Source organism: Lactuca sativa, chromosome 6 (genome assembly GCF_002870075.4).
Source record: "Lactuca sativa cultivar Salinas chromosome 6, Lsat_Salinas_v11, whole genome shotgun sequence".
Taxonomy (NCBI): Eukaryota; Viridiplantae; Streptophyta; class Magnoliopsida; order Asterales; family Asteraceae; genus Lactuca; species Lactuca sativa.
The window spans coordinates 130,134,342-130,147,085 of NC_056628.2; the positions used below are offsets into that span (position 1 = coordinate 130,134,342).

At 29.0% G+C, this 12,744-nt stretch overlaps 1 protein-coding gene and 1 long non-coding RNA gene across 3 annotated transcripts; one reads left to right on the forward strand and one right to left on the reverse strand.

The window, feature by feature from the left end:
• The first annotated feature begins 4,336 nt into the window (after window positions 1-4,336).
• LOC111880444 (protein FAR1-RELATED SEQUENCE 5-like) lies at window positions 4,337-5,269 on the forward strand. The gene has a single exon (XM_023876878.2). It carries the CDS (start codon window positions 4,337-4,339, stop codon window positions 5,267-5,269), a length of 933 nt encoding a protein of 310 aa, XP_023732646.2.
• Window positions 5,270-7,082: 1,813 nt separating this feature from the next.
• LOC111880436 (uncharacterized) lies at window positions 7,083-8,991 on the reverse strand. 2 transcript variants are annotated; one of them, XR_002846487.3, is made up of 3 exons: window positions 8,779-8,991; window positions 8,314-8,533; window positions 7,083-8,152 (listed from the first exon to the last, which is right to left on the reverse strand). It is a non-coding gene; the product is annotated as an uncharacterized LOC111880436 (long non-coding RNA). The 2 variants fall into 2 exon arrangements; XR_006183948.2 differs by having other exon boundaries at window positions 7,083-8,206.
• Between the last annotated feature and the right edge of the window lie 3,753 nt (window positions 8,992-12,744).

Below are 12,744 nucleotides of genomic sequence, written 5' to 3' on the forward strand. Positions count from 1 at the left end.
TGAAATAATCCTCAATTTTCTTCAAAAAATCGTCAAAAGGAATCCCCGAGAGAAAGAGAGTTTTTCTGTATTGAAGAGTGAAAAATGAAGAAAAAAACCTTATATAGAAATTTCTGCATAAAATTGCAAATGCATAGTGAAAATCGCAGATTGGACTTTTCCATATGCGAATCTACAAGTGCCTAAAACACAACTGTGCTTTAGGCACTTGTACATTCACAAATGGAAAGTCAAAATCGCAGATGAGACTATTCCATCTGCGAAATTAGTGGCTAATTTTGCAATTTCGACTTTTTTTTGGCTAAATTTGTAAGGTCATTAGTGTATTTGGCTAATTTTGTCATTTTATTTTATTATTATTATTATTATTATAATATGTATTTTAAATATTCTTCTTTAATCCGAATTTAGTTTTCGGTTGTTTAGTCTAAAGTATGCTTAATTGAATTTACATAAACCCCCATTTTATTGTCTCTTTGATATTATAATTAAGTTTTAATTTTCTAAACATAAATCATATTTGTTTTCCGAGTGTTTCATATCTAGTCTTACGATAGTCAAACTATTACATGAGTATGAGTAGGTACACTACCAATTATGTAATAGTCTAGCTAGTTGTGATAAACCAATTTATAAATTTAAAACTTGATGATAAATCACACATCAATAGCTACTTATTTATCCCCAACTTCTAATTTGGTCCGTACTTTAGTAGTTCAACAGTATATACTTGGAACCAAACCATTTTTTAATTTATTATGCAACGTTTATAAGTGTAATTTTGGACAAATTAAAATGGTTAATGTTATAAATAAATTGTATTTTACTGTGCAGGAAAATTAAATTTATAACTTGATTTAAGAAAAATCAAAAATAAAATAAATCAACTGTTTAAGTTTATATAAGTTGATCTAAAAATCAAGAATTTAAGTTGATGTAAATACTCAACAGTAAGTTCATGTAAAAATCAATAAAAATGATGTATTTTATCATTTATAAACTAAACATGATATACTTCATTATAATTGGTTTTATATTTTCTTATCAATATGAAGGATGTCAATAGAATAGACCTGACAATTTCAGACACGAAGACACAAATCTGTGAGAGACACGACATGACACGAATACACGACACGAATACATGATACAAATACACGACACGTTTTCATGACACGAATACATGAATTGACAGGTCTACAATAGAAACATTGTATATTATAATTGGTTTTATATTTTCGAGGGTACATTGAAGTACTTTAATTCTTCTTTAATCAAAATTTAGTTTTCGATTGTTTAGTGTAAAGTATGCTTGATTGAATTTACATAAACCCCCATTTTATTATCTTTTGGACAATATAATTAAGTTTTAATTTTCTAAACATAAATCATATTGTTTGTTTTCCGAGTACTTCATATGTAGTATTACAATAGTCATACTATTACACGAGTAGCTACACTACCTATTATATAATAATCTAGTGATGATAAACCAATTTATAAATTTAAAACATTTTGATAAATCACACATTAATAGCTACTTATTAATCCCCAACTTCTACTTTGGTCGCTTCTTTACCAGTTCAACACTATATACTTGGAAGCAACCCTTTTTTAATTTATTATGTAACGTTTTTATGTGTAATTTTGGAGATAGTAAAATGGTTAATGTTATAAATAAATTGTATTTTACTGTGCCTGTAACTTAAATATGTAAGTTGATTTAAGAAAAATTAAGAATAAAAAAGATCAACTGTTTAAGTTTATATAAGTTGATCTAATAATAATGAATTTAAGTTGATGTAAATACTCAAAAGTAAGTTGATGTAAAAATCATTAAAAATGATGTATTTTATTATTTATAAACTATACATGTTATACTTTTTTATAATGGGTTTTATATTTTCTTATAAATATGAACGATGCCAATAGAAGCATTCTATATTAATATAATTTTTAATACTTTTAGGTGACCTTATTATAAATATCGATATCATGTTTAATATTTTTATGTTACTTGATTATAAACGACAAATGATGACAATCACCTTAACATTAAGAAAATCATATGTATTATTATATATCAGTATGATTTTTTAATACTTCCATGTGGACTTATTATAAATGATATATACGATTAACAATCATGTTTACAATAAAAAAAATAGAGGTATAAGCATTATATATATATATATATATATATATATATATATATATATATATATATATATATATATATATATATATATATATATATATATATATATATATATATATATATGGGAAAAGTGAATATACCCTTAAGGGTACCTAAGGTTGTGTACCCTAATTATTAAAACTACGTAGTTTTGATTATTGGGTTAATTTTCTAAATAAAACAAATCCTTAAAAAAAGTACGTAGGTTTCCTTACGTGATTACATCCCTGATTCGTTCCATATTCAAGAAATCGGATTCAACTAAAATTGACTGGAATCGCAATTCAGAGAGCTGAAAACAAATTACAACGAATTGAAAAAAAAAACAATTGACAAAGAATCGACTACATGATCACATTCCTACTCCCCTTATTTTTTTTCATTCAATGACTTCAAAAGTATATGACTTTCCTTGATTCTAATCGTTTGTTTTTTATATCAACTAATTATGATGTTTCAAGGTTTGTATTTTTTGTTATTAATTGGAATCGTTTGCAATTCATACACATATATGAAGATTACAAATAGGCCTTAATTTCAATTTTTTGGTCCTGTGTGCGTGCGGTCTGCAATGCTGCGTTTTTTTTTTTTTTTTTTTTTTTTTTTTTTTTTTTGCTGAAGACACCTCATTGATAAACACAGTTTCATTGTTTATAGCTAGTTTAGGCAATTCATTATTCTAAAGAGCTAACTTCATGGTGTCATCTAAAGTCTATATTTTGGGGTAACTTGGATGAACTTGATCCAACTTATTGCAAACAATGAAATATTGATAATAAAAAGCAACAAATGAATTGAATATGAAGTCATCGGTTGTAATGTATTTTAACGAATGATTTTTTATGTTCCGAGTTGTAATGTATTTTAATGAATGGTTTTTTTCTGCTCCGATTACATGGAAGCCAATTAAGGTAAATCATACAAATTGTAATTCACATGAATTCATACAAATTTAAATTGACAAGAATTCATACAAATTGCAATTGTTTGTTATTTTGTTTTTTTATGTATAATGTTTCCATTATATTCAATATAAAACAATTTGGTGTTAATCTTTTATTTGGAAATATACATCGTTGTCTATTGCAGACCACAATGAGTGAAGCCGAAGCAACTAATCAAGCTATAGAACCATATATAACCGAAGATAGTGACACAAATGATTACTTGGAAGCAACATATGAATGTGAAAAAACAAATAGTATCGGTGAGAACATTGAATTTGACGAAGATGAAGTTAACAAAGAAAGTATACTTGGAAAGGTTTTTGATACACCCGATGATGCATATACATTTTATAATGATTATTCATTTTTACATGGCTTTGGTATACGTAGAGATGACACAATTAAAAATCCTAAAACAAATGAGCCTTTTCGGAAGATATATGTATGCAACAAAGAAGGTTTCAAAAGGATGGACAAAAATGCTTCAAGTAAAAATGAGAAAAAACGTCGTAGAGATATTAGAACCGGATGTCAAGCAAAGCTTCGAATAACGATACAAGAGGATAGGAAATGGTTGGTGGACTGATTTAATGACACACACAATGACGACTTGACCATGACACCTACAAAGGTAATGAAGCATCGATCTCATAGCAGTTTCCACCGTTCAATAGAAGGTAAATCTCTTATGGTGCAATTTGGTCAAGCAGGGTTGAAACCTTCTCAGATTAAAAAGGCTGTTAATACAATGAAAACCTCAAATATAGCTGATGTTACTTCAAAGCAATGTGCTGATGTCTTATCTGAGCAACGAAAACAACATAAAGGAAAGGAGTTCTATGGACTTATAAAACATTTTCAAGATAAAACATTAGTTGATAGTGACCAGTATTTTGTCGTGGATTTGTCTGATGATGGGTATCGTAGAAATATCTTTTGGGCTGATGGTAGATCAAGAGATGCTTATACAAAATTCAGAGATGTTGTGTTTGATGTCACTTATATGACTAACAAGTTCAAGATGCCTTTTGCTCCCTTTACTGGAGTGAATCATCATAGATAGTCTATACTTTTTGGTGGAGCTTTGCTTGAAAATGAAAAGGAAGAGACATTTGAATGGTTATTTAAACATTTCCTCAAATGTATGTTTAACAAGTATCCGAAGGCAATTATAACAGATCAAGACAAATCAATGGGAAATTCAATAAAAAAAGTGTTTCCGAAGACCCGACATCGTTTCTGTTCATGGCATATCATGAAGCATGAAACCGAGCACCTTCGATCGTATGTTTCCCGTTACAGTGATTTTCAAGAAACGCACAAACAATGGATAAATAGCGACACCGTTGAACAATTTGAAGCAACATGGGAGGTTATGCATAGTAAGTATGAACTAGAAAGCAATTGTTTGATTAGTGACATGTATAACCAACGTATACATTGGGCTAAACCCTTCTTGAAAGATACTTTCTTTGCTGGTATGACAACAACCGGACGAAGTGAGAGCATCAATTCATTTTTTGATGGATATGTTAATTCGAGGACCATGTTGAATGAATTTGTTGTACAATACGACAAAGCAGTTGAGTCTCGAAGGGCCGCCAAAGAAGATGAATACTTCAAGACTATGAACTCGAGGCCGGTCCTTTCTTCAGTGCATCCAATCGAAGCAAAAACAGGTCAATGTTATACTAGAAAGATGTTTGATACTTTCAAAAAAGAATGGACTAAAGATATTACCAATTTGACTCATGAGACTATAGGAAAAACTACAGAAGAAAGCACATACCAAGTTGGGCAATTGGATGTTGATAAAAAATATTGGTGCATTGTTACCTTTCGTTCTTTGGATCAAGTCAGTGTCACATGTTCCTGTGCTAAGTATGAGACAAATGGAATTTTATGTAAACATAGCCTATATGTGATGAAGAAGAAGCATGTTAAAGAACTCCCGAGTCACTATATTTTACCACGATGGACCCTTAATGCTAGGTACAAACTAGGTAGTGATAGTATTGGAATCGAAGAAATGAATAATGAATATGGAGTAAGTGCCTACACACTATGGTGTGTCCTTTCAAATTTTACAAAACTGATTGAACAAGCTAGAGACTCCCTTTCATAGATACAAAAAGTCAATACGCTATTGATAAGTCTTTTAGATGATCAAACAAATCAAAAGAAATCTATGTCTTTGGAGAATGCATCTCAAGGTTCTTGTATGGGAGCTTCGCAAATAGATATGATGCCACAGTTATCTGTCCGTGATCCTCTTGGTCCAACTACTAAAAAATGGCATCCTAAAATTGCTAGTAGAATCAAGTCTTCTTTAGAAGCCCCTAAAAAACGAACATGCTCTTACTGTCAAGGATTGGGCCATTACGCTACTAGTTGTTTAAAAAGAAAGGTTCTTATTATATTAATTTAGTATTCATGATTTACAACTCTAACAATTATATTAACAATTAATTTTTTTTTTCATGGATCAGGCGGATGAATCCTTGCAAGATACATAATGATGAGACATGTTGTGACTGTAAGCAAAAGAAAAAGTAGATGCTTCATGACATTCTTTTTTTGGTTAACTACACCTTTTTCATGTTTTACACACAATTGATATGTGAATATTATAGAAGTTATTGATGTTTCTTAACAATTTTAATGTGTTTGAATGAAATTTCTTGATTGTTTATGATTTGTGTGTTTATAACTGAAATTTGGCTGCAACTATTTGTTTATAACGAAAGTATGAGGGTATTTTGTGAAAAAAGGAAAGTATGATGGTATTTGGTGAAAAAAAATGGAAGTATGAGGGTATTTTATGAAAAAACGAAAGTATGATGTTATTTGGTGAAAAAAAAACGAAAGGATGAGGGTATTTTATAAAAAAACGAAAGTATGAGAGTATTTTGTGAAAAAAACAAAAGTATGAGAGTATTTTGTGAAAAAACGAAAATTTTAGAGTACTTTGTGAAAAAAAAACATAGTACGAGGATATTTTCTGAAAAAACAAAAGTATTAGGGTATTTTGTGAAAAAAAAAACAAAAGTATGAGAGTATTTTGTGAAAAAACGTAAGTTTTAGGGTATTTTGTGAAAAAAACATAGTACGGGGGTATTTTGTGAAAAAACAAAAGTATTAGGGTATTTTGTTAAAAAAACAAAAGTATGAGAGTATTTTGTGAAAAAACGTAAGTTTTAGGGTATTTTGTGAAAAAAAAACATAGTACGAGGGTATTTTGTGAAAAAACAAAAGTATTAGGGTATTTTGTGAAAAAAACAAAAGTATGAGAGTAGTTTGTGAAAAAAACATAAGTTTTAGGGTATTTTGTGAAAAAAAAACATAGTACGAGGGTATTTTGTGAAAAAACTAAAGTATTAGGGTATTTTGTGAAAAAAGTAAAGTATGTTGTCATTTTGGGCTAAAAATGTAAATTTGCTGCAATTACGGGTTAAAAACGAAAGTATGTTGTCATTTTGGGTTACAAAATGTAAATTTGTTGTAATTATGGGTTAAACACGAAAGTATGTTGTCATTTTGGGTTAAAAATGTAACTTTGTTGGTATTTCAGCTCAATTCACAAAATACATGGTTTATATGCTTTTTGTCAAAACATCCGTAAATATGTTATTTCCATCCATAACACTTGTTGAGCATGCGAAATACCATCTATTATGATCAATAATTAAATACCATTCATGGATGTTTGGTTCATAAAAAATCGCATATATAAATACACAATGAGTAAAGTGACTTGAAATGACAAACAATTATTCTAAAAAATTGCTAACAAACAATTATTCTAAAAAATTGCTAACAAACCATTATTCTAAAAAATCATTATCTTTTTTTCTCTTCAAGGTTCTCTCTTTGAAAATGGCTGATTTCACATTACTTGAGATACCCCCCCCCCCATGCCATCTTCTATCTTTGCAAGAATAAAACACTCAACTTCTTTGCATTTGGTCTAATTGTTATTTTATGCCCAATATACCTCCAGTAAACAAACAAACAAATGAATACACAAGCAAATGGGAATCAATCGAGGCTTAATCCAGCTGATATCTTCTGGCTTTAAGTTTATCACAAAACCAAATGTTATGTTATGATATTTGTAGAATAAAATGGTGATCCATGTGCATAGTAAAGATAAATCAACAAACATTTCCAAAAATACCCCTAATGTTGGATGAGTTTATAACGTGGCCATAGTAAATGGAAATTTTATTTAACAGATGATAGTGCTTTGAAATTTATTTACTAAAACATTGTGGTCCCACTCTTTTATTCAAAGAAAATAGAAAAATAGAAAATGGGGCATCTTTGATCCCTTCTTCTCTCCGCCATTTCTTTCATTGAATACTTTTCTTTTACTTTTTCCGATCATCTACCTGGCGGCCATCCCTCTTCCTTCTACCTGTGACTATTTTTTTCTCTCTATCACACTATATTTATAACTTATGTACAACTACTCATAGGCCCAATACAAAGGTTAATTAATAGATTACCAGAACAATTCTAATGAGATAAGCATAAGTATTTCAGTGATCTTAAGTGCAATACACCATCTAGACATTTCTTTCGCCCACATAGTACACATATTATTGATTTTTATAATTACTATTGTTTAGGAAATACTTTTAAAATTTTTAAAAAAAAGTAAAAGAAATTTGTTCAACCAGAGATAGAAAACAAAAAAAAACATAATTTTTTTCAATAAAAAACTAGAAAAGAAAAAAATTGCAAGAAATAGCATAGTAAAGATAAAACACAACCAGCCTGATTTAGATTGAAACATTTGGGAGCTATTATAACATGAAATCATGAATATTGTCATTTACCATTGATGTTAAATAGAGCTATGTTGTTTAAAATTTACCTCTAGAGTTTGAAACGACTGTTTGAGGTATTCCACTTCTGAATCAAAATTGGAAACAAAGAGCATCACCAAGGCTTTCTGTTTAGGAGAGACACGACAACAGATAACAGAGGAACGATTAACTGCCAGCTGCAAGAAATGGTCTCTTATGTCATCCCCCAAAGCAATTTCGTTTACTAAAAGCTACAAAATGTTGAATCATTACCCCTAAGTCGCATTTTTCTACTAGTAACTTTTCTGCCTCAGATTGAATATATAAACCGACTCAATTCAAGTTCATAAATATTCACCTTTGGTTGATTTTTTGATTCGGCGTCCAATGTTTCAAAGCCACCTCATCTTCCAGGAATCTTTGAAACAGCTAAAAGATCACCAGAATGGACATCAACCAGATTGATAACGGTCAGCCACGGCTTAGACATCTTCTCAAAAGCCTTGAAAACTACATCCATTGATTCGAGCATTTCATCGAGCACCTTATGTGCACTGTGCACATCGTATCCTCTTCCCCTGTAAGAAAGATGGAATTAGACATCCCTAATTATTCATAATGATGATTTGGAGATACATTCTTAAACCAACCCATTATTTCAAACCAATTTAGAAATGATGTAAAGAGTACAGACCCAGTTCACTGAATCAAAAAACTAATCAACTCAATTGATCAGACTATAAATTGAATATGAGTAGAAGAAATAATACATAAAGAATGGGAATTTGAAGATGGCAAAGTGTTTTATTAACCGAGAATATACCAAATTCCCCAAGTTTGTTGTCGATTTGCTGTGTTGTTGCGACGGAGTAGAGGCTGGGGGGCTATCTACCTCATCTCGCCGGGCCTGAACATGCCTTGCATCGCAGGTGAGATAGTCGGCGAACAAGTGAAGGGCTTCAACTTATGTGAATGTCAACGTTAGTGTTGGAAGAGACGAAGATGATGTGAAATCAAAAACGTATTTTTGTGTTGATGATTTCTGTCGATTATGGAAATTGTTTTTTTTTGTCAGAAAAATTAAACCAAGTGATAAAACTACGTAGTATTGAGGAATGGGTACCTAATCTTATATACCCTTAAGGGTATATTCACTTTTCCCTATATATATATATATATATATATATATATATATATATATATATATATATATATATATATGGTCAGATCCGTTCAGAACTCATAGTTCCCGTGAACTAAACGTGGAATGTTAAATTAAAATTAACTCATTAATGACATGATCGTCATCTTACCAATTTTATTTAATCTTTACAATTTTGTGTTATAGGAAAGGGAAATCTTCAAAAAAGTCCCATAATTTTGGGAAAAGTTACATTTAAGTCCCAACTTTTTTTTTGAACAAAAAAACCCAAGAAATCGGATAAACCTTCCACTTTAATCCTTTTTGACCTATTGAGCAGGTCACCTATGCCACATGACATGCCAATTGGACAAGGGCTGATGTGGATGCTGACGTGGCATGCCACACCAGCATATGCTTCTTTGAAATGCAAAAATTGGACTTTATTTAGAAAATGAGGCAAGTGGGATTCGACCCCACGACCTCACCTATACAACCCAAACACATTTTCCACTAGGCTAGACACCATTTCTTGATTTCATCCTTTAAAGTTTGAATATAATGTATTAAATGCTGAAGCTTTTCATTCAAAATGAACAGAATCCAAAATAGGATTTGAACCCACAACCTCCTACTAACAATGCTAACCATTTTCCACTAGGCTATCAACCTTTTGTTAATTACTCTCCTCGACATTAGATATAATACTCAAAATGCTGAAGCTTTTATTATTATTATTATTATTATTATTATTATTATTATTATTATTATCATTATATTTAAAAACGTAAATATATATAAACTTCGAAAAAAAGAATTACATTTATTATTTCTATTATTATTAATTAATATATTATAATTATTATTATTAAAAATATAAATATATATATATATATATATATATATATATATATATTTTCTCGAAGTTATATAAATATATATATAATAATAATTATAATATATTAATTAATAATAATAGAAATAATAAATGTAATTCTTTTTTTCGAAGTTTAGATCTATATTACTGTTTTTTTCGAAGTTTATATATATTTATGTTTTTAATAATAATAATAATAATAATAATAATAATAATAATAGGAATAATAAAAGCTTCAACATTTTGAGCATTATATATAATGTTGAGGAGAGTAATTAACAAAAAGTTGATAGCCTAGTGGAAAATGGTTAGCATTGTTAGTAGGAGGTTGTGGGTTCAAATCACATTTTGGATTCTGCTCATTTTCAATGAAAAGCTTCAGCATTTAATACATTATATTCAAACTTTAAGGGATGAAATCAAGAAATGGTGTCTAGCCTAGTGGAAAATGTGTTTGGGTTGTATAGGTGAGGTCGTGGGTTCGAATCCCACTCGCCTCATTTTCTAAATAAAGTCCGATTTTTGCATTTCAAAGAAGCATATGCTGATGTGGCATGCCACGTCAGCATCTACATCAGCCCTTATCCAGTTGGCATGCCATGTGGCATAGGTGACCTGCTCAATAGGTCAAAAAGGATTAAAGTATAAGGTTTATCCGGTTTCTTGGGTTTCTTTGTTCAAAAAAAAAATTGGGACTTAAATGTAACTTTTCCCAAAATAATGGGACTTTTCTGAAGATTTCACTTATTGGAAATATCAATAAAATTATCTAAATATTAACATAATAAATCAAAATTTCAGATCATTTTTATAAAAATAATAATTTTTTGATTTTTTAAAATATGCTGATTTTTAAGTTTTTTTTTTTTTTGAAAACAAGAATTTTTTAAAATAAATTGAATTTTTTTTAAATTGTAATTTATTTAAAAACAATAATTTTAAAAAAAGTAACCTAAAAAAACAGAAAAAAAAATATAACTTTTTTTAACCAAACAAATCAACATTTTAGGTGCTTATATGCATATTTCATATACTATAATATTCATATGTAAATTATTAAAAATACCAATTTTTAATACTAATCTATAAACACAATAATACAAATATTTTATTCATTATAAAATAAAATATAAAAAACAAAAGCTGCTACAAAATTTCAAAGTGTTTTCATGTCTTCGCATTTAGATTTCCATATTTTGTTCAATTTATCACTTTTCACATCTTAAATGTTTTCCACAAATTCTTCCAAATCTACAAGAAAAAAAATAATCATTAATGTAAGAAAACTCACAAAAATGCATGTGTATATCATGTAAGATTTAAATGTGAATTTCATAAGAAAGATTAAAAAAATAATGAAGAACACTCACGCAAAATGCATGTGTTCATATAGAAGTAATTCATGATTTACTTATTATTTATATGTAAATCATAGGTAATTCACTTGTGGTTTACATGTGAATCGCATGTATTTCATATGTGATTTACATGTGAATCACATATAATTCATGTGTGGTTCACTTGTGATTTACATGTGAATTACATGTGATTCACATGTAATTTATATGTGATTTACATGTGAATCACATGTAATTCATATGTAATTTACATCTGAATCACATATAATTCATATGTGATTCACTTATTACTTACATGTGAATTTCATATGATTCATATGTGAATTACATGTGATTCATATGTAATTCATTTGTGATTTACATGTGAATCACATGTAATTCATCTGCGTTTTACATGTGAATGACATATAATTTATGTCTGCTTCACTTTTGATTTACATGTGAATTACATGTGATTCATATGTCAATTACATGTGATTCACATGTAATTCATATGCGATTCACATGTGAATCACATATAATGCATGTGTGATTCACTTGTGATTTACATGTGATTTATATGTGAATTACATGTGATTCAAATTTAATTCATATGTGATTCATTTGTGATTTACATGTGAATTATAGTAATTCATATATGATTTACATGTGAATCACATATAATTATGTGTGATTCACTTGTGATTTACATGTGAATTTCATGTGATTCATATGTTAACTACATGTGATTCACATGTAATTTGTATATGATTCATTTGTGATTTTCACGTGAATCAACTGTAATTCATATGTGAATTACATATGAATTACATGATTTTATGATTATTCAAGGGATTTAATGGTGAAAAATAGTTTGGTTAATACATAACTATTTGACATCGTTTATATCACAAAATCTCTTTATTCATCATCATTTTTCTATATAAACTTTTTGATATTATGTGAGAATTACTTGAAATTCAAGAAATCTGCAATTGTAGAAAGCTCTCACAAATACAACTTGATAGGAACATGAATGGAAAAGTTGGTAAGAACAATTAAAAAACAAATTCAAACGAGTTTGATATTTTCATTGAAGTTAGGGAAGAAGAAGAAGAAGAAATAACACCTCTTGAGCATTTTTTTCGAATCAAGTATGCATTAGCCATACATTTTACCATCTCTTTTGATAATCTGATAATCTACAAGGGCACTCGTGATGATGATATTTTTAACTTAACTATAAACAAGGTTTCTTCATGGCTGAATGCAGGCTTCCGTTGGTCTGTTATTTAAAGATACATGAGTTAGCTATAGTTAGTTAATTATAAAAAAAAGGTAAAATAGATAAAAAGAATCATACCTTCATTTCATTGGTAGCAAAAGTATAATAGAAACACTTTGTTTCAATATTTGATTGTTTGTCATCAAATT